Below are 23,736 nucleotides of genomic sequence, written 5' to 3' on the forward strand. Positions count from 1 at the left end.
CTTCTAAAGGCATGCCAGAAAATCTAAACCCCGTTTTGTCAGATGAAGTGAAGGTAATTAACCTAATAAAGGCCAAGACTCTTAACTCAAGATTATTCTCTTTGATATGTGAAGATATGTGTGGTAAGTTTAAGACTCTGATGCTAAATACTGAAGTCAGGTGGTTATTTTGAGGCCAAATTTTAACCTAGCTATTCGAACTGATGTAATAAGTTTTTATGTTTCTAAGTGAAAAAAATGACACGAAGAAGTTGTTTAGGGATGAAATATGGTTATCAATATTGGAATATCTTGCTGATATTTTTGATAGGTTTAAAACTTTGAACATGGCATGTCAAGGACCAAACACAACAGTTTTCACAGCTAATGACTGTTACACTTCACTCTCTCTTGATGACTTGTGTAACTGGTAGATATTTTAGTTTTTCAAAGACTGAACAAAAAGGAAAAAAAAAAAAGGCGTGATTTCAACTAGATATAAGTACCTCTATGTTTATTTAACTCTTAATTACTTTCACATAAAAATTATAACATTTGATCAATTGATTGACAAATATATTATAAATTATTAAATTATTAAAATGTATTAAATTACATAATTTAAAGAATGGGCCAGCCCTAATTAGAAAATTACCATTATTTAAGATAGAATCAGAAACAATAAACAGGTTGGACTGAGCAATCCCAGATTTGGCACTTAGAGTGATTAAAGTCCTGAAAGAAAAATTTCTGGTGTTCTGATCTTTTAACTCATGATTTAATGTTTATACAAATTACATAAAAAAAAAAAAAAAGCTGGAGGACTGGAGGTTTGACGTTCGCTGGCCGCAGTTGAACTGTTAACATGGCGTCAGGTTGCCTTAGTCGTCCTGATTGCTGGAGTTAGTACTCGAGGGTGGTGTTGTTAGATCCTCATCCGGCCCTTGGACCCTGTCTGCGAACAAGTCCGAATAAAACATGTTCAGAACTGGTTTACAGACAGTTAGCAAAATAGGCAGAGAATGCCCACTAAACGATGATGGTGGGGGAATAAAATTTTTCAAAAACTCACCTTACAGGGAGATGGCTTCTAGCGTCAGCCAGGGTGCGGAGCTCGCGAACACAAGGTTGTCGCAGATGTTTCCATAATTTAAAAAGATCAGAAAATATTAAGTATTATTAATGAAGCATGACTATTTGTACAAGGTACGCATACTGACTAATTACTAATTACTAAAAAGTTGTAGGGACCACATCCCTTGCCTATCTGGTTACATATTTGAACCACGACTGGAGTGAAGTCTTAATGTGCGGCTCGCCGACGATGCGGTGTGGTCCGTCTGCTCTCGCGGCGCGAAGTCGTTTCGGGGCGGCAGCGACCTATAATTAAAAAGACTAAGTCAATCAAAAGAAAGGGGGAAGACTTTGGCTTCCGGACCGAAAGTTTCCGAAGTTTTCCGAGGGGGTGGTCGAGAAATACTGACTTCGATATTTCGAAGTTGGTGGTACTGACCGATGTCAGCGCGAGTGGTATCCGAAACAAGAAAAAGTCGACTCTCACGAGGCGACTGCTAAAGCATTGGGCTTATGGAGGGGACTAGTGCAGTGCTCTGGTGGCTTGGAAATGAACTACGGGGCACTGTTTGTTGCGTGAGGCGTCAGGAGTCAGGCGTATAGCGGGGATTCAAACACCCAGGGGAAGTAACTCGCAAATCTGCCACAAGAGGGCAGAGACAGTGCATTCGCAGGCCGATGGCGTGACCTCGAGGCAGGCCGGGGTTAGTGACCGGCCAGTGAACTGGGCATGGTTCCCTGGAAAGGCTGTAGGGGGGATGGGAAATGTGCTGCTGCCTGTGGGAAACTCTCTCGGCAGGGGCCCGAGTTATGCCGAAACGTATGTTAAGACGACCCGCGGGTGTGCCTGAAACGCTTGCGTAAGGCTGGCTCTCAGAACCTAGCTGCTCTAATAGCTTGCAGGACATAGCACTTCTTGTCACGGCTCGGAGGAGAATTACAGGCGATTGGCGTGCGCCAAGGCGGGGATAAGACGAGCGCACTGTCTGACTTGCACTGGGTCGGCATAATCAGATTTAGTGCTGGGAAAGATGGGGGAGACTGGCCTGACAAAGATTAAACGGGAGTGTACAAGAGGCGGAAATGTTTAAGGTTTTTTTTTTGCTGCAAAAACGACTGGCAAAATTATTTTTCACAAATTCAACTTTAAAATTGTGCCAAAAATACTAATTGGCGGCACATGACAAATTGCTTCAAGAGAATTCTTCAAGAGAAAGTTGACTCTTTTTTGCCTACAAGCAAGGGAAAATTATTTGTCTACTTTTCCTACTCTGTCAATATTTGATGAAGAAATTGAAATATTTTCCATGCCAGATGTGGTTGGTGATTAAACTGTTCACTTGGAAGTCCTTAAAGTAAGTTTGTAATAAATATTTATTTGAAGAATTTTTCAAATTTGACTGGATAAGAAAACAGTTTTCTGGAACTTTACACCAAATGACTCAACATTAAAAGAATGTTTCAACGATAGACACTTTCCGAGAGAAAAATTTAGTTATCTTTTGGAACTAAAACTTAATACCCCTTGCTCTTCCGGCAAACTATCCTGTTTTTGATGCCATTTGTTACCTGTTACTTGTGTAAGTGTGTTTTATTAACTGTTGTACATAAAAATAAACTTAAGAACAGAATCGGTGTTGAAGAGGACTTAAGATATTGAAAGTTTGAAAATGGACAAACAGCAACAAGTTTCCCACTAAAAAAAAAGCTGTTTTTTATGAATCTTGATTTTTGGACTCAATTTTTGGACTCAATTTTAAATGATTGTCTAAAACGGTTTGTTTGTAATGTTGTTCAATTTGAATTAATGTCTAAAATTGTTTGTTTTCAGTGTGTATTATAAATATAACTTCCACTTTGCAAAATATATTTTATTTTTTCTGAAATTTCAAAACTAATCTAACTTATATATTAATATCTAAAACTAAAAATGTCAAGTGGTACACAGTTGCTAACGTGGGAGAAAAACTGTAACTGCCGAAACTAGACCTAGTGTTTTGAAGCAGTTTTGGGCCCGTCCACTAGATGGTGGCTTTAATAATATATTGCTAAAATAGCTACATTGATTGTGAGATGTAATGCATATGCTGTTATCAGGCAAACAAACCAGTGAAAATTAAATCACTCCATTTTGGTAGCCACATATTTTGTGGTGTGGCACACCAGAAATGTTTGCATCTCCTACTCATTTCAACATAACATGACCTTTTTGTTACAAAACAGCATTAAGTGTTCTTCGCACAGTTGAAATCACTTTTACTAAGTAATTAGTCGTCAAGTAGATAAATTAACATTACTAACATAAAACTTTGTACTAAAACCTCTATCGCGAGTTTTTTTTTTTGCTAGTAGTTATGGGCCCACTCAACAGATAGCATCACATGTCGCGCAAAACATGGTTTCAGTTTCCACTGTAAGAGTCGCACTTCGATACCTCCCTCCTTGTTCTGTGGCTGCTAAAACGTTTGGAACCCCTTGGTTGCTAAAACGTTTGGAACCCCTGCTCTAGGCGGTGATGTCCGTCCTCGTGGTCGCTGTTGTAGCGCATGCTGTTGGACCACCAAGTTTTGCGCTTACAGGCATCGACCTCTTTTGTTGGGAATTTGAGTGCCGGCTCTTCCCTTGGTTCTAACACAGGAAGTTTCTCTTGCATCCTGAGGTTTCTTACTGCTGCTTGATGGTAAAATTGACGGCTGCTTGTTGGTTGTCCTTTTATTTATTTTCCTGGTTCTGCTGATAGTTGTGGACGGGTACGTGTTTTTGTTGTAGTGAGTTCCTTTCCTGTTCTTTTCGCGAAGTCTGACTTCTGTTGAGCTTCTCCAGTTTTTTAAAGTTGAGCAGTTGTTCCCGGAACTTGTTAATCTCGTGTATATGCGTCCTGTCAACTGCAGTTGGTACTTTATCGGCAGTTGTGTTATCACAGTCGCGATGAACTCTTCATCCGCATACTCAAATCAAGATATCTCATACGTTCATACATTGTCGAGATGTGTGTTTCGAATGATGTTCCCTTCTTTGGATTGTATCTTTCGGTGTGGAGCTGGGTCTGTAGGTTTCCGTGTGTATGAAGTCTTCATTACTGCTGCTTAAATGCATCTCGGAACTGTTGGTAGCAGCTGGTGGTGTTCGAGAGAATCTCCCACCAATAATAGGTGTGCTCTTTCAGTGCAGTGTGTAAGCATTGAATCTTTTCTACCTTGAGAAAGCATTTAAGCTTTTCTGCCTTGAGAAATCATATCGGGTTTACCCATGCTCTTCCAAAAAATGAGGGCATTGCCTCATGTCTGGCTGGGGGTGCATGATTGCAACAGGGTCCAGGTTCACAGCACTGGCTGGTGCACTAGGTGTCTGCCTCTCCGTTGTCGGTGTCATGCACTCTGTTTATGGCAGCCTTCTCGGTCATGATTTGCCTCAGATGGTTTAGGCTGTAATGAGATAATGTCGGAGCCTATTTGGTGCATGCGCCGCTCTAACTCCTTCATTCACTGTTTTACTCTGAGACGCAATGCAGAGGTATGGGTGTTTGTGACCTTCTCGGCCACCTGAGCCACATCAGAGACACTTGCGTTCACACAGCTGTGTAGTGTCGCAGTGGAATCCTCAATGTTCTCTAGATGGGTGCTCAGCTGCTCCAAACGGTTTTGTAGGTCCTCTTGCAAGGCTACATGGTTTCGTGAACACTGTCGCTGAATGTCTTGTCTTTCCTCATGTGCGGAAGTAAGCATGGAGGTAGTCCGTGCCTCAAGGCCGTCTAAATGAGCAAGTCCTTGAGTCACCTGTTCAGCTAGTCTGTCCTCCAATCCACTCAATTCGGTCAGTACATGCAATTGTATGTCTACCCTAACACTGGCTATGTTGGACTGTAAGTCTGTCCGAACACTGCCTATGTCAAACTGAATGCTTACTCTAAGGTTTCGGAACAGCTGCTGTAAATAATCCAAATTAATGTTGCCAGTAGTTGTTAACTGTGGAACTGTAACACTTGTCATGGGTACAAACAGGCAAGTTCCTATTTCAAGTACTATTTCATTTTGCTGTGGGCTAGTTGGCACAGTGTAATGTGTGCTAGACACACCGGCAATCTGTGCTGCTGGCAGCTGCGTGTCGGAACCAGAAGCAGCCTGGGCGGGTATGAATGGCTGCTCCAGTCCCTCTACAAACTCTGATGATAATGACAGATGGTCGTGCTTGCCGGCACTACAGCCATATCTCTAGGTCATCAAAACGAGTGGTGAGTGCACTACTTCCTGAGGAATGAACCTCAGCCTAACAGTGTTCACCAGCTTCCATGCTAACAGCATGTCAGGAAGGACACAATATTTATAATAATATTATACCTTGAAAATAGTTATAGTTTGGTTTCTATCAGGTGACAGTTCAATTTTTAATGCTCTAAAGCTTTTGTTTGGATGATAAGTAGCATAGTTGTTTTCTTTTTTCAGACCTTTATGTCCATGCAAAGTTCAGCACAGGTTTAGATAGTAAAATAAGAGAGCAGTTAAGTTGGCTACTATGATACACTAGGACCTGGGACAGTGTATTTGGTTTTTTCTGAAAAATTTCGTAAATATTTATGTAACCAATGCGGTAGTAATGTTGGAGAATAATTATTTCATAATTTTGGTATTTACACAAAAAATGTACTTTTATTTTAGCAAATGATAATAATTTTTAGGGGCGCATGACTATCATTTTTTCAGTTCAAACAGATGTCAAAGGCGAAGTTGAAGATCACAAATATTTTTAGGTACATTAAGAAAATTCCAATGCATGCATATTCGTGTGAAATTGTAAACTTTTTTTTTTACTTGTATCATGTGACAACTTTTTTTTTTCCAGCCTCCCGGAATAATAATTGCTAGAGCTGTCAGATAAACATAACCTGCGGCAGTTACTTCTGAAAGGGGTTGAGGAACCAGTCGGTTGTGGAGCTATCAGAAAAAAGTGTCATAGCATGTTCAAGGTTATTGAAAATAAATGCTGTACCTTTGAACTAAATGCACTATATTTCCATACAAGTTTTACCGTATTTACCCGTTTATGGGTAGCATATTTTATGCCTATTTTTAGTTTGAAAAAGTGTAATGTGATTCTTGTGTGAATATATAACTTTGTGTGTGTGTGTGTGTGTGTGTGTGTGTGTGTGTGTGTGTGTGTGTGTGTGTGTGTGTGTGTGTGTGTGTGTGTGTGTGTGTGTGTGTGTGTGTGTGTGTGTGTGTGTGTGTGTGTGTGTGTGTGTGTGTGTGTGTGTGTGTGTGTGTGTGTGTGTGTGTGTGTGTGTGTGTGTGTGTGTGTGTGTGTGTGTGTGTGTGTGTGTGTGTGTGTGTGTGTGTGTGTGTGTGTGTGTGTGTGTGTGTGTGTGTGTGTGTGTGTGTGTGTGTGTGTGTGTGTGTGTGTGTGTGTGTGTGTGTGTGTGTGTGTGTGTGTGTGTGTGTGTGTGTGTGTGTGTGTGTGTGTGTGTGTGTGTGTGTGTGTGTGTGTGTGTGTGTGTGTGTGTGTGTGTGTGTGTGTGTGTGTGTGTGTGTGTGTGTGTGTGTGTGTGTGTGTGTGTGTGTGTGTGTGTGTGTGTGTGTGTGTGTGTGTGTGTGTGTGTGTGTGTGTGTGTGTGTGTGTGTGTGTGTAAATAACTCTCCTGTGTTGGTTTTAAATAAGTATGTTACAAGTAAGTATAAATTGTTTAGTTAACATATCTGAGCAGTGTGTGAAAAGTACTATGAATAGCGCCATTGTGCTCGTCTGCGCGGCTGCTGTGCTAGTCGTCCAGCCAGCGCCGGCGAGTGACTTGACTTGCAGGCTGGCATTTGGCTGGAGGGGAATCTAAAAAGAAACCAGCCAGTCTGTGTGTGCATTCTGTAAGTGCATGAGGCCATGTAGTGGTGGTGACAGTACTCCCTCCTCCATCCTTCCCGCACCCCACTTGTAAATGTCTATGAACTGGCACAATCTCCACGTGTCTATTGCGACAGGTTTTTAAAATGCAATTGGAACCCAACTTTTTTTGTGTGTGAGATTTCTCAGCTTTCAAATGCAACATTCCATGACAAAACTACAACCATCGTTGGTGCGGTGAAAGCCGCAATTCAGAGCCTGGCTTTTTACGTTCTTCAGGTCTCGCACAAATTTCTCGCTGACTAACGTATATGCTTTATTTTTATAAAATAAAGTGACAAGAAAGGGTAGCTTGCTGATTTTTTTTCTATTTTGGATGTGGACTGGTTTAAAAAAAATACAATAGCCAGGAAGGGATACAAGCTGTCTTTTGTTATTAGGAGGAGTCGCAAAGCAGGCTGGCCTCACTTCCTTTTACAGTAGTAAAGCAGCACAGAGTGCAGACATATACAGGTTCAAGGGTTAACACCAGTGCCGTATTTCTTACACACCAATAAGCTAAGGCAAAGAAAAAAAAATACTTCACTTATACTCTACTGTAGACATATATATGGTGCGACTCATACTTAAGGGCGACCCTTACGATGTTTATTACCCAAATTATAGCTGCGACCCATATACATAGGCAACTCTTCTACGGGTAAATATGGGATTCTTTTCACCACATTTTGAATGAAACATATTGTATTTAAGGAGGTGCACTGCTTACAAATGATTTTTCATGCCATGTTTCTACTCTCTCAACTTGGAATAAATGTACGAAAAAGTGAAATAAATTGGTTTGTAGATGATACTAAAAATTAATTTCATAAAACCTTATATGTTTCAACTATCTGGTTTGAGAGGGCCTTACAACTGTCAACTTTCACATCTGCATCATGCACTGTTTTACTGACTCGTATTACATCTTATCAGTGTGCTGACATTTGAAAACATTTTTTAACAATTTGACTAGTTTTCTTTCCCATAAAATGGCATAAGCATATAATGCAGTTGTTACTGATTGCCCTGAACAACTGCATGTTAAATAAAGCTCTTACTAATTCTTTTCTTTGAAAAATCTTTGGAATCTTTTAGTTTGTGAATTTTCATGAAGTAGAAGGATATAAGATTTGGATTTAACTTCAATATCCAAAGTGTCGCTCACGAATAATAACGTAATAAATAGTTCAGAAATTGGTTGCCAATGTTTTAAGGCTTCATGTTGGAAATGTTCTCCGTACCTGATGAGGTAAGTGACAGTGGCATGCTATAGGAGGTTCCCAGGCATCACAGGGTGATGTGGTGTTGCAGCTCGTTCGGGAAGCTGTGCGTGCACGCGAGCCAGAAGTGGAAGGCGGTGTTCCGGCAGACGCACGCTCAGCTGGGGCTGCTGGAGCCGGTGAGCCGGAGCGGGAGGGCGAACGCAGATGTGCAGCGCGTGTGGGAGAACGTGGCAGTGTGCGTCTCCACGTCGCATCAGGAGACCCAGCAGCGGACGAGGCAGGGCCGCCTGAGGGAGAGTGGCTCCGTCGACAAGCTGGACACCATCCCGCAGTTCGGCAAGGACAGCATCGACCGGGACTCGTACAATGAGCTGCGCAAGTACCTGCTCAAGGTACCTGCCCGGCCCTACCCACCCTCTTGCAATGCATGTTTGTTTCTGATGTTCATGTTTTTTACCAGATATATTTTACAAGTTACCTGCTATTTGTGTAAAGTCATCTGCAAATATTCATAATTAAATTTCTGCCTGAAATATTGCATCACTGGCCATTCACTATCAGTTTTTTTTGTTTGCCACAGCTGAGTAATGCATACAACTTTACTTTTGTAGTCTCATTTTCCTAATATTTGTCATAATAATCTGGAATTTATAAAAAAATATTAATGCAATATTGTGGTTGAAAAAGCACACACTCAGTGAGTTCTGGGTTAAAACTTCAGTAAATGTTTTAGGACAGAAAAGTTTCAAATCACATTTGTCTTAACATTTTTATAGTTTGCTATCGATACACATCCATGTGCCTTATTATTTTGGTTTTCTTTTACTCAACGTTGTCAGTCTGGTAACTGTATCAGTTTGTATTCGTCTGAAGCAAGGCATTGTTTGTGAGGAGAGTCGAACATTGAGTCCATATCTTAACAAAACCTTCGAGATTCAATGTTGTCAACATTTTTGTGCTCACCTACATGATGACAAATCCTACTTTCACCTTTGTCTCAAATTTTGAAAAAATAAAATAAATATATAAATAAATATAATAAATTTGAGCAGGAATTTTGGAAGTGGCAATTAATTTACTGAAACATTAAAAATTTTAACAGCAAGCCAGGCAATACCGAAGTATGTATATATTAGTTTTGCATCTCTCATTTGTTATCTTTTCATTCACCAAAAACTTAGTTATTCTGAAGAAATGGCTTTCGACTTGACTTTACCCACCATGGCAAATTTTTATTTATTTTTTCCAAATCAAGATTTACCAGACTACCAATGTTGATGTTGAGTGAGTACAAGAGTAAGGTGTTCACAACCAAAATCATAAGGCACATGAATGTGTATCAATGGCAAACAATGAAAGTATTTGATAAATGTCCTAATAATTTTACTGGAGATGTAACCAAGAACACACCGAGTGTGTGCTGATATTAAGTCTCAACTTTAACTGCAATATTGCATTTATATTTTTTTGTTGGTTCCAAATTATTATGCAGAATTATTTAGGAAATAGGTATAAAGGCAATATTTACGCTTTATAGAAAGTAAATATTTAATTTCATGTAATATTTATATAGTTTCTTTATATTTCATTTCTTGTGTTTATTTGGACTCTGTGATCAACCCAGACTGTAAATTTCTTTCATTATTGTTTGTCTATGTATTACTATATGTTAATTTTATTTTTAAATATTGTCAAAGTTAGTATAACAGTAGTATTTTGAATTAACGATTAATTTAAAGATGAACACGTCAGAAATGGTCAGTAATTTAATTATCTTTTGTTTTAAAAACAAACTAAAGAAAATTGTTTATTAGTGACGGAAAAATATTATTTTAGAACAAATGAAGACTTGATCGAGACAGCAGCTAAAACGCAACACATTTTTAAATTGATATATAATTTTATACATTTATTCGAAGAGTGGAAAAAAACGCTACTATAAATAGTAGTTAAGTTTGTAAGAGAATAACGATATTTAATCTATGGAAGATTATAATCAAATACCAAGATTTTAAATAGTTATTTCTTAGAAGAGAAATCATAGGAAATCCGTCTTCAAGAGATCGCCAAATTCACTTGATATTCTATGACTACTAAGAAGATTGAATACCGTTTGTAATATGAAGAAAGAAGGATCCTGTCAAAATGAGAAGTCACAGTTCGAGCCCAGGAAGGATGAACGTCGCGCAGTCCAGTCCTGTCGCAGCCCACATTCGGAAGTACGGAGGTGTTACGGCGCGTATTCCTGCCGCATGCTAGAGGACGGAGGAGCTTCTCAACTACCGCAGTCCTTGACGTGTTGAACCAAGGAGTCTCCAAGAGCCAACATGTCTCGTGGTTATCCTACATCAAGGTTTGGTCCCTTACCCCATCAACCGAAGACTCGCCGTATAGAAGTCCCTGAACTAATTTCAGTTTAAGCGCAACGAACATTGTTTTGACCGATCTAGACTCTTTAGTATTATAATGAATATCCCCTGTAAAGAAAACATTCTTAACTTGTTCATCTTTAGATTTAGAATCAAATCCTGGAATCGCGACCCCGATCATGATAGTATGACTCAGTACAGATGGAATTTGGTAGTATAATAATGTGTTATTATCTTTTGCTGACCAGTACTGCTTGAACGTACCCGGTGGTCCATGCTCTACAGGACTGATTTTAGTTAATAATTGATAACTTTCTAATTTTACTTTTCATTTTAATGTGTGACTTTAATTGTACGAAATACTTTAAATTACACTTAAATATTTAAAATTTGATAGTGAAAACAACTCACTCAAGTGTTAATAGTATTGTTGGATGCTTGAAGTTGATAGTCATATCAAATTTCATCTCTAGCTTAGAATAAGGTAGTTTAAGGTAATCTTTATGTTACGTGTTGTTTTATATATGTCAAAGTGTATTGTCACCGTCATAACACGCACTACACAGGAATATAAACAGTACATTTGGATTTTGTTTACACTTTATTCCAAGGTCTAAAATTACTATATTATTATTTAATGTACCTTTGAAACACCTTACTTTGACTTTTACACTGAAGTATTGTAACACAATTCTTGATACTGGGAGAGTTCGGCTAGAATTGAGGAAATTACTAAATATATTAGATAATTTCATTTTAGACACTAGCTGGCTCCACATAGGACTACAGAATGTGTATTATTCAGCTGTGGAAAACAAAAAAAAAATTAATGTCTAGTGAGTGGCTATAATTGTCCAACACAGACAGAAATTTTAATTATGAATATTTGCTTGACTTTTTTACAAATAGCAAATAACATTAAGAATAATTTATCTGGTGTAAAAATTAATGTTAAGAAGCAATTTTCAATCCTTACATAGTGAAACTTTTGTAGGGACTGCAATAAAACGTAACTAATGAGGTGGAAGTGCAGTAAGCCAAGTGGGCGGATGAAGGTCTGCGAGACCAAGTGGAACTGCGTGATACATAGCAGGTTATGAAGGAGTTCGGGTGTGGTGTTGGTGGCAGGCGTTCGAGAGCGCACACCACCCGCTGGGGCAGCTGTTGACGGAGCTGACGGCCGCCTACACTGCTACGTACGGTGGTGTGAGGGTGCACCCCTTGTTGCTGAGCCACGCTGTGGCAGAACTGCGCTCCATCACGGTGCGGGTGTACGAGGTCGTGAGGCTCCTGTTCCCTGCGCTGCCTCTGCCCGGCCACGAAGCCGACCTCGACAGGTCAGCTCCCGGCCTTACTGGCCCTGCTGTACATCTGCTGGTCCAATGCTGTGGCTTCAAAACTATGAACTATACATACTTTCATTACAGAGTGAGGGTTGGCACAAGGGTAAAATGTTGAACCCGTGTTCGGGAGGACACGGGTTATAATTACGGTTATTCCATCCTGATTTTGGTTTTCTCTGTTTTTACATGCAAATTCTGGGATGGCTTCTTTCCATAGAGCATGGCCCATTCCTTCCCCAAAATACCTGAATGATTTTGTATTTGTCTCTTTCTAATAACCCCTGTGTCAATAAATGTTTAATTTTTTTTTATGTACTTAACATGAAACATTAAACATTTTATGCTTTGAAACTTTGACATACTAAGTGAAGCAAGATTTTATGGTGTCAGTAATTTGCTAGCTATGACTGCTATGACTGTTTTCTACAGTTACATTTAGCAAATAATCTGTTCAGTGTTGGGATCAAAAATATATCATTTAGCTTGCATGCATTGTACATCTCCACCATTAGTCTATTGTTAGAGATGATGGGAAATTGTTTAAATAATATAGCAGCGAATAAATGTGATAAATACATTTCTTAATAACAAACTGCTATAATATCAACTAACTAATATCCAGGACACCGTTATTTTCACAATCAGGCCATTATTTGTATATTTTGTTAATTTGAAGCCATGGTCATAGACTACAATAACACTGTAAAAACAATGCTCTCTTCTCTAAATGGTACATTGATTGCTGGAGATAGATGATGTTAAAATACGTGGTATCATTGATTCAAGATGTACATTTTGTGCAGCATGAACCATATTTTACACATCTAACATGCCTATATCTATGATGTTTACGTTGTTACAGAAAATGTGGGTGGATTCAGGTTAATGTTCATTCTACTACAAGTCTGAAATAAAAATATTTACGTTTGGCTCACCGGAATCTTAAACAATTCACATCAAGCTTCATTTTTCATGTAAATTTGTAACCACGTGTGATGTTTAAAGCTGTGTGCGAAGCAATACCAACTTCATGATTTGAGTTTTGGTTTCTAATGAAGGTAAATTTGTGCTCATGTTTCAAGGCTGAATGCAAATGCTGTAAATTCATACTGATAATATCCTAGTCATGACTTATGCATAGAGACCTGAAAATGTAGGTTTTATTTTTTTAAGAAATATGTGTTATTTTTCTTGGAAATAGGTGTTATTTTCATTGAAAATAGGTGTTATTTTTGTATGGTATTTACCTTTTTTTTCCGTTAAGGATGAAGAGTTGATACAATAAAAAATCATTACTACATTCGAAAAACTGTTGAATTCACAAAACTAAAAACAATGAGTATAAAACAACACACACAGAGTACAGATGCAACAATTTCACCAGCTAAGTAAATATTGTCATTGTTTTATCTACTTGCAAACACTCAAAATTAGCTATCAAATGAAAGCATGGTAAATGTTTCTATATTCTCTTCTTTTAAATTTTGTCTCCTGTCAGTAACCACCAAATTGTAGTGACTAAGAAGGCGTTCGCTGTCAACATTGTTGGTGGGCAGCCAAATGGCCTTAAGTGCTGCCTTTGTGAATACTTCATGTTCCACTCCCAAAGCCATCAGCAATTTTGCTACATCCGGTTCATTTTCATGTTTGACAGCATCCTGAACAGCTTCTTTAAGGAATTCGTAGCCTTTGTACCTAACTGAATTGTCCACACCATTAAATGCAGGGATGTTGTCAAAAACAGACAAAACACTTTTTGTTTCATTTAGCAAAATGTTTTTGGGACTAAACAGCTTGCTAATGGCTTTGAAGATGTGTGCACTTGGATCACTGTTCATCAGACTTTGAAGTTTGGTCATTGCAAGAGCTGATGAGTTTTGTCATTTATGTTTCACTTGTGCTTTGTCGCTTGTCGTAAGAGATGATTCTGACATGAAAGTTTCAAAAGGGGAGTCAAATACACCTTTTGACGTGCCCTCGAAGCCTTTCAGTAAATCACTCAAATACCCGTAAAGGGAATGTGCTGTCGGGTACTGCGAACCTTCAAGCTTTGTGAGAAGGCTTACAATATCAGCTGCGTGAGTTTTCACAAATATGCACTGAGCAAGAACAATTGCCACATCTTTTTCTGAAACACCAGCTACATAGTGAATACCACTATTGTTGATAGCCTTCATTTCATCTAGCTTGAAGAAATTAACAATGTCAACCAAATATTCTGCCAAATAAAACACTGCTCTGAACCACGAGTTCCAGCGTGTTGTTACTGGCATTGGAAACAAATTTGCAGCTTTAGTTGTATGTTCTGATAGATACTGCAAATAATGATGTTTCCTTTTCCGTGTATTAAGAAACACAGTTTTCACCTTTACTACAGCCTCATTTACTTCTTTCAGTCCAATGGAAAAGCAATTGCCTACCAAAGCTAGTTTGTGGGCCCAGCATTGAACATGGGCAACGTGCTCTCCAAAAAGGACCTGCAACGATGTGATACATTTCGTCATGTAACGTGCTGAGTCTGTGACAATTGCTTGAATGTCCATGAAATTGACACTGTATTTATTAATACACTCAAGAATGGCCTGGGAACATGTTGTAGCATCTGCTTTCTCCAGAATGTTTACTGCAGCTACCTTTACCACTGGATCTGTTAAACTGTTTGACTGAATCTTAAAAAGCACCACAAACACACATCTCCCTTTGGAATCCGTAGTCTCATCACACAGAATATCAACACATTTATGCTGTGCTAATTGTTTTATTTCATCGAAGTGTGCTTGTGCTATCACAGGAACATATGTTTCCCTAAGAGATCTAACGCAAGGCAAGTCTCCAGCCCCTAAAACAAACATGTGAAGTAAATGCAATTAAAATTCCCTATTTTCTCAATCCTTTACAGAACTACATGCCTAGTTGTCACAGATTTGAAATTAAACTTACCTTCAATAAACTCATTCATCCATTCTCTTAAATTAGGATCATCCAGCTTTTCCAAAGGAATGTTGGCTTTTGAGAAAGCCTCAGTAGTTTTAACTGCAAGATTGTCAACTGCCAATTTCCTCCTTTTTGGACTATGTTGGTTGGCAAGTACAGATGTGACGTGCGACGTGCTGCGCACGTCTTTAATCACGAAGCCGTCAGCCCCTTCCTTCCTAAACACGTGTGCGCGCCGCCGCCACTGACGGCCGCGACAGCTGTCACCGTCCGGCCACCACCGCGTCGCCGTTGCCAGGGCAACCACGCCGCGTCCTTGGTTGCCATGCCAACCAGCTGGGTGCGCGCGCACACTCCTACCGGCCGCCACCCCTCGCCTACCCCTCTCTCGCCAGGCCAGCCGAGTGCACGCGCAGCTTCCCCCTCCTCACCCAGCACCGCCTACTGGCCGCCACCCCTCGCCTACCCCTCTCTCGCCAGGCCGAGCGGGTGCGCGCGCATCCTCCCCCTCCTCACCCACCTCCGCCTGCCCAGCCGCCTCCTCCCGCCTCCCCCTCAATCCCCAAGCCGAGGTCGGTCCAAGTCACGTAGGCCGGCTGGAATTCCTGGAAGCGCCCGTGATTCTTGGAACCCTCGGCCCTTCCTACGTCACGCCCTGGCCATCAAATTGAAATAAAAAAAATAGAACACCAAACAAAATGCTAAAATTCGCATTTTTAGCACAAAAGACTGAAATTCGCATTATTCAAAATAAAAGGCCGAAATTCACGTTTTTTTTTCGCTTTATAGCAAATGCTATTTTTTCAGGTCTCTACTTATGCAGGGAAAAAATATTAAAAAAATTATTTTGCTATTATAATAAATTACTGTGAGTATTCTGTTAAGTCAGTATTGCAATATTCAAATTATTTTATTACCTTTAACTCACATTAATTTTTGGTTAGGTCAGGATAGTTACATTTAATATAGTATATGAATCATTTAAATGGTTTGTTACATTATTTTTGTGAGATAATCAAGGAAATGTAAAAAGTCAAAGTCAATAAAGTTCATTCATGTAAGAAATATGTAGCTTGAAATGAGAAAATGGAGAAACAACGAAATGTAAATGCGAAAGAAACATGTTACTAACATTTAATATGTTGAATACAACATTGTAACAGCATTTGTGTTAGTTTGCAGCAAAACAGATAGTTATGATAAACGATGCACATGTATTTCCTTGCACAACGAAAGTCAAAATGTTCATTCAGTTCAATTATCAAGAAGTGATGCCACCGTTACGGCGGAGAACCTCAATAAGACGTTTAGGCATGGATGAAAATAAATGGCTCAATGTGTCTGTAGGAATTTTCTTCCATTCCTGCCGCAGGTAATCCTGTAATTGTAGTATATTGCAAGGATTACGGTGGGCCATCTTCCTCTTAAGATTTCTCCAAATATTCTTAATAGGAATAGATCCAGACTTGCTGCTGGCCACTCTAAAACAGGGACACATTTTGTACGTATCAATGTTTATGTTATCTTCATCATATGTGGCCGTGCGTTATCTTGCTGGAAAAGATAATGTTTTCTGCCAAACTTCACTGCACTGATATGATGCATAGATTCTCATCAAGAACACGTATATAGTTTGGAGCCTTCATCGTACCTTACAAAATTGCAGATTACCAACCCCATTCGCTGCAAAATAGTCTTTGTAAAATTTTGTCTTGTCCATGTGACTAGGTCTGCGACTGCCAAGTGCTCATTGTTACGAATATGTCGACGAAATAGGCATACTTCCTGATCCGTCAATGTTTGCTTCCGACAGGGAGCCTTTCCCGGACAGCTATTTCCAGTTGTAGAGAAACGTTTTATAATACTACACACTGTGGCTCAAATTTTTGAGTCTCTGCCTATTTCTAAACTGTAACTAAGAAAAACATTAAGGATTCACAGGGGAAATTGTTTGTCCGCAAGCATACACTACTATAGTACTACCTACCGCTATGAAGAATGGTAATGATTGCCTTTTTCAGGCAACTTGCAGCACTGCCCTCCCGTGCTTTTATAATTTTTTTTGAGAGGAATAAATATTATGTTTTGTCACTCAGATGTGATCGGCTGGAAATATAGATTCAAGGTCATATTAACCCATTTTTTCATACTTGTATTTTATCATTCTTAATATGTTGTAATTAATTTTGATATTTTGTTATTTTATTTAGAAAAACCATACAACTATGTTTTGGCAGGTTTTCACATTGTTTGCTAGGTTACTGTTTGTTTAAAAAGTATTTTTCATTAGCGTGTGCGAATATTTGAATTTTCGAATATCAAAACATATAGTTTATTATTTGTGTTTGATTCAATTTTGAATACTAACACTTCGAAAAAACATATATTCAGTCATTTATGAATACGGCTGTGCTGGATCTCGAAAGTCTGGAAAAATTTCAGGATCTCAGAAGATTTTCTCTTCCGGTGGGGATAAAATTTATGTAATGTTTTGGAGTTATTTATGTGAAGTTTTTTGGTACATCTGGCCACGTAAATTTTGAGAAAACTAATATAGTAAATTCGGATTTAACACAGTAATTCGGAACCATTACTAACACCCAAATTAACAGCTAATGTATTTTATGAAAAAGAGAGTCTGGCAGGTTGTTAAAAATAGATTAAAACTGATAGCGTACTGATAAGAATAAATATGTGTCCGTAAAAATCAAAACACTGCGTGAGTGTTAAATTTGACAGTTTTCAGATCAGAGGGTAGAAACACAGCATGTCAACTCTGTGATTAGTTACATTCAGAAAGGGGCGGCTAAGAGAAAATTCTTGTATAGATCTCAAAAACATAATTATGGTCACATACTTGCAGCAAAGACTCCTAAAGCCTAACAACCTACAACAACGTTTTTCTGGTTGATAATACACAGTGAACGATTCCTGCACTTTAGTTAAAACAAGCCAAAAAAATATATAATCCATAAATGTTAAAATAAGTTAATATAAATAATAATTTATTTTCACATAAAAAAAAAATTAAAACAAACAAGTTTTAAATTTTTTTATACCTACATCATATTTAAATATAGATTATAATTGCTCACTGTACATTCTTTTTTAAACTCACCTTCGAAGTTTCTTCACAAATACTGCAATTGCCTTACATATTATATTTGCACTGTTTATTATTATTATTATTATTATTATTATTATTATTATTATTATTATTATGCAGATCCTATTTTGATTACCATTAAAAATAATTGTTTACATTTTCCTTTCAAAATTTGAATATTTCAACAAAATTTTACATATTAGTAATTGTAGCTAACTTAACCACGGCCGTAGCAATAGCTTTCACATGGGGGGGAGGGGGGGGGGGGTGTTTCGTGGGTAAAGCTAAAAATCTAAACGCTCAAATCATAGTCATTTAGCAATTACTTAAACATGAAATGGGTACACACTAGTTCAGCTACATAAAATTAAGCTACATACAAACAATAGTGGTTACTTTAAGTACATTAAAATAAAATTTGTAAGTAATGTCCGTAAAAAATTTATTTAACTATAATAAAAGAAACAAAGTAGAAGATAGATAACATAAACATAATATTGTATATCAATATTTTTTTAAAACTACATAGGTATTTTTATTCTATCTTTGTTTGTGATGCTTCGGCTTTCATTTATTTCCATATTGCACAATCAACATAAAACATTTTGACATAAAAAAGACTACAATCAATTAAAACATTTGGCATAAAAAAATGCCTTCAAAATGAAATAATAAATTAGAGGTAAAAAGTTAAATCATTGAAAACTTCAAAGTATTAAATTTTGCCTTTTACTTCTTATGGCCAACATATTAATGATTTCATCTGAATCCAGTTCAGAAACAATGTCACGATGAACACTCATCAATGCAAGCCCAGTTAGTCGTTCATCTCCCATGCTATTTCTCAAGTAGTTTTTTAACCTCTTTAGGGTTGAAAAACATATTTCTGGGGTTGCTGTGGAAACTGGGAGTGTGGCCAAAATAGTGAGCAGCTTTTTTATAGTAGGAAAAAATTTATTCTCGCACTGATCTAGACTTTCTAGTGTGGTGGATGGTGTTTTCGCCATATGTTCCCAATGATTCTGCCATATTTCATACTCACTTGAAAAATTATTTGCCTCAGTTTCTCCCAAAAATAATAGTGCTATTTTTTTAAGCCTTTCGCTTATCCAGGAGTCATTGATCTTCGCAGGCAGAAGCATTTGAATCCCTTCTATTGTTTCTTCATGTGGTTTAAAGCGTGCATCAAGTTCTGTAATCACATGGTCAGTGAAAGGGTAAAATACAATTCGACAATAATATATGTCAGCAGTTTCTCCTGGAACATTACTGCGCTGATTTTGCCTTCCAGTCGTTCTTGGAACATTTATGTCGTTTAAACTGATATTCTTTGCTTGCTCGAAAAAGATCGCGAACTCATTTTCATTCAGAATATTTTGTAAAGTATTTTTATTGTTTTTACATAACTGCAAATATTGGTCAAATATACATTGATCTTTTGCATTGCCTTATTTAGATTTACTGTATATGAAAATACTTTTCTCAGTACAACTAATGACACCATGAATTGGCTGTTTTCCATAGCTGTTTGCAGTTGGTATGCTTCAGTGCTGATATTTCTATTAGCAGAATCCTGAAGTGTTTCAAGTGCTGTGCGTACTACTGGAAGCATTTCTGCGAATCTCTCAACAGCTATTGAATGAGATGAGTTATTTTGATCCACAATTTTCTTCATGACTGTCTCTAAGTGGAGATTGACGAAAAAAGTTTACTACAGTAGAATCCCGCCGATGCGACCCCCCTCTGATGCGTCCATTCCGTTTATATGACAGTTTTTTGAGAAACAGTGAAAAATTTGAGCAGAGAAAGTCGAAAATTTGAGTAAAATCGGCTGAAAAACAAGTCTGTTACACTTTGTTGGGCGCTATGTGTTCACGTTTATCTTGGCGAGAGCTGTACTGTAAGCAGGCAGGCATACAAAGGACGGCTAAAAATAGATACCACCCCTCTAGACTGTCCACGCGGCAGTGTCTAGCCGAGCTCGGCGCGTCCACTATCGCACGAAAAACTGTCTCAGCTGTCATGTTATCTTACCCCCCCCCCCCCCTCCCCCCCTCCCGCACGAAAAGCCACTGTGGTAGCTTTTGCGAGAGCATAAGAAACTCATCCGGCCAGGCTGGTGGTAGCGGCGGCTAGACGTCATACGTGACGTGACGCTTACCTCTCCCATCCCCTGTTAATTCTTCAAGGCTCATCCCGCCCACAGCCACAAACCATGTAACCCCCCCCTCCCTTTTCCAACTAAAATTTCAACACATTCCCTCCCTTATTTCAACCTTCTGCGTGAGAAACTGTCAGCATCCTCCTCCCCTCCCACACCGCGTGCGGCAAAAGCCAGGTTGTATAATCCATTCTCGGTAAAATAAATATTTTTATGGGCTTATACGACTGTCCTTCGCCGTTAATAAATACTTTATAAGTGTAAGTTATTATGATACAATTTGTTTATTAGTCACACAGCAGTTTCTGCTGAAAAATCACTAATACCTCGAATTTTATTGAATAGAAAAAATTAGCAGGGCCATATATATATTTATTTTACTGCGTAGTTACTTTTCCAACTGCATTCCAACGTGTTTTTATTCTTTTTTTTTGCTGTGAAGGGACGTGGAAAAGATAATTGCTTGAGCTGTCAAAATAAACATCACTGACGGCAAGGGCGGGAGCGCATCCTGTCAGTCTGTCTATGTGATTATCTACTCCAAAAACATGTCACAGCATTTCAGGATAGCATTGTTTTTATATCTTTTGTATATAGACGAATGTTTTCTACCTGATCCACACATGTTCCTTCGCCACGTTTTGAACGAAAATAACCACCAGCCGGCTAGCATAGCCGAACTTGCGTGACGCGAATTCACTTAGCGCGAGTATTTATCAGAACCCATTGTTCGGGGTATGCGAGTCCGAGGTGTAATATGAATTTAAAAAGTTGTCTTTTTTACACCATAGACTATTTGAATATGAAATCTATGCGAATAAAGGCAATTTTTTTTATGTATTTGGATATATTTGCGGGGGGGGGGGGGGGGGGGGGGGGGGGAATTGGCCTGAAATCTCTATTGCGACCATTCCGTTTATATGTCCGTTTTTCCGGAAACCGTGAGGGGTCGCATCAGCGGGATTCTACTGTATACTTTTTGTGGTTCCGATACAGTTTCTTATCATAGGTACCTCACTTGAATGCGCTAGAACCAAATTCAGAACGTGAGCCACACAGTGTACGAATTGCGCTTCTTTTGGGTATTGTTCTGCGATAATTGTTCTCACGCCTCGTAAGCGACCACTCATCACTGCAGCACCATCAAACCCTTGCCCAATAAATTTATCCATGTCCAAATTATAGCTTAAGAATTGAAACATCTTCTACGTTGATAAATTCTAGAAAATCTTCTCGGATGACAGATTTTCCAGTCGAGCAGTCAACATATCGTAAACACAACGCTAATTGCTCTCTTCATGATATGTCCTGAGTTTCATCTGCTAATACATAATACAGTAAAGAAACCTGCTTGTCGAACCCTTTTAAGCACTTGCATTTAAACAGTATTTCCACATATTGCAATCAGTTAATTTTGTATAACTGATGAGGTATACATGGCTCTGTTGTGTTGGTTTTGTGTAATTAAATGATTTTTAAGTGCTTCATCGCCAGATAGTGCACGAAAACGAAGAAGCGTGCGGAAATTTCCGTCATTATGCATGGGTTCGTTTGTTCCAATTTCTCCAGAATCTCGGCTCCCTCTTAACGCCATTTCCTGCCGCCCACAAAGAAGAATTGTTTCTATAATAGCTTTCAATCTTTTTCTATTTTCTGCAGCAATCTTGTTATTTTCTTCATTAATACACTCACTAACATCAAGCGCCTTGCCTTCCGTAATCTTCATGAAATTTGCTGCTTGTTCAATAGCGAACTTATGATACTTCGTATCTGCATGGTGATCAAAGCTCTCTAAGCTTTCTTCCAGTTAGAAATGGCTTACTAACAAAGGCTCCAAGTTATTGGTGACCACGACCGCCTTGCATTTTTCCAAGTAAAACACATACTTTGCAAAGTGCTCCCTGCATGACATTTGAATAAACAAGCCACGAATATTTGGCAATTCAATGACAAAAGGACAGATTCTTTTTACCAGTGACTGGAAAATTGAATGTATCCGGTGGAATCCAAGGTTTTTTCTCATCATTGTTTGGAGGATGACATACATATCTCCCAACATCATAATTCATGGATATATCCAGAGACAAATCTACCTTGGCTGTAAAAGGAAAAAAAAAAAACTAAATTACACAAAACACAACACTGTTTACATAAATATTAGACATGAATCAATGTTCAATATTTGAGTAAGTACATATATAGTGAAATTAATTGACTAAAAGATCAACACTTCACGTTTGCGTGTTGAACAAGTGTCATTCATGTGAAGTTCGTGGGATGGAGATCGGCTGTTGTGTTTGTTAATAAAATAATTTATCATAAATAGAACTAATGTCATTTTTTATGACATTAATTTGAATGATTAAATAAATAGTTTACTGAAAATAAAATTACTTAACAAATTCCAGGCAGCTACAAAACCCGATCTTACCAAATTTGGATATCCGGCACCGGCAAGCCAGATACAATGTTTTCTAACCTACATTACTGATACAGTAGAACCTCGTTTTTACATATTTCAAGGGACCGGGGAAAAAATATGTAAAAACCGGAAAAACGTAAAAAAAAAAAGGGGGGGGGGGTATTGTTAAAAAACTTTTTTTTTTTTATTATCTCACTATGATTGAAACAATAAGAAGCAAATATATCATACTAAATAAAATGTCAGGAATGCTTATGTCATTTATATATTTAAAAAAAAAATTCACACAGTAATAAAATTAATCCATCCAATCTTCCAATTCTTCATGATTAGGCCTATTTAAAGCTGAACATGAAATTTTCAGTTTTTGAGTAAGAGATCTGCATTTTGAAGCTACCCAAAATGTCCACTGATTATTTTGATATTTTCTCCCCCCCCCCCCCCCCCCCCCCCACCCCTTTTTTTTTTTGGGACTTAATGTGTGTGTGTATAATTACGTATTGAACATTTAATTTATTTCAGATGTTTATTGGAAACAATTCTATTTAACAAAAAAAAAGTCTTTCAAAAGATTTTTTATGTCTAGAATTAAAAAGGTCAGTGTTTTCCATTGAAATGTTTGGAAATTCAGAGCTGAGAACTGCCGTTTCAATAATATTTTAAATGTAAACGATAATTGCCGAAAATGCACGAACACGCTTATTTTCAGGAATATGGTAAATTGCATAAAATTATTTCAAAAATGGCCCAGTAATCCACTGTTTATGTTAAAAAAGTATGTACCATTTATTTCATGCATAATACATACATTAAAGATAAAAAGAGAGAGATATATATAAAACTGAACTTAATTTTATTTTGTTGTCACGGCACCAAAGTTTTGGTTCATGGCTGTATGGTTTCCGAGGCACAAAAAGAAAAGTTGGTTGTTTACAAACAGCGAACAAAGTAGCATTTGACCAAACACAGAAACGTTTGATACATTAACTTCACACTGTTCACTTTAAACTTTTATTGTTTATGTTTAGTATAAACTTTTCTGGTGGTTTACTATTAAATGCAGCGCTGTTGCAACATAATTTGCAAGAAATGCTTTCTTATAAAATGGAAAAATATTGCATTAATATTATAGGGAAAATTACGATGCAAGTAAAAAAAAAAGTTAGTTACGAGAATTCGTTAATCCCAGGAACATAAAAATTAGTTTGCACTGTATATACCTAGGTGTTCACTGTTATTAATTACAGATAAATA

The 23,736-nt window shown here is 38.0% G+C and overlaps 1 protein-coding gene across 5 annotated transcripts in view; it reads left to right on the forward strand.

The window, feature by feature from the left end:
• The window catches only part of LOC134527381 (alsin), a 239,496-nt gene that overhangs the window by 157,266 nt on the left and 58,494 nt on the right, over window positions 1-23,736 (forward strand). For all 5 annotated transcript variants that reach the window (XM_063360022.1, XM_063360024.1, XM_063360019.1 and 2 more), the window contains exons 10-11: window positions 8,236-8,539; window positions 11,645-11,853. In XM_063360022.1, coding sequence (XP_063216092.1) covers window positions 8,236-8,539; window positions 11,645-11,853 — 513 coding nt within the window. The remainder of the gene's footprint in view (window positions 1-8,235; window positions 8,540-11,644; window positions 11,854-23,736) is intronic.

Source organism: Bacillus rossius, chromosome 1 (assembly GCF_032445375.1).
Source record: "Bacillus rossius redtenbacheri isolate Brsri chromosome 1, Brsri_v3, whole genome shotgun sequence".
NCBI classification, from domain to species: Eukaryota; Metazoa; Arthropoda; class Insecta; order Phasmatodea; family Bacillidae; genus Bacillus; species Bacillus rossius.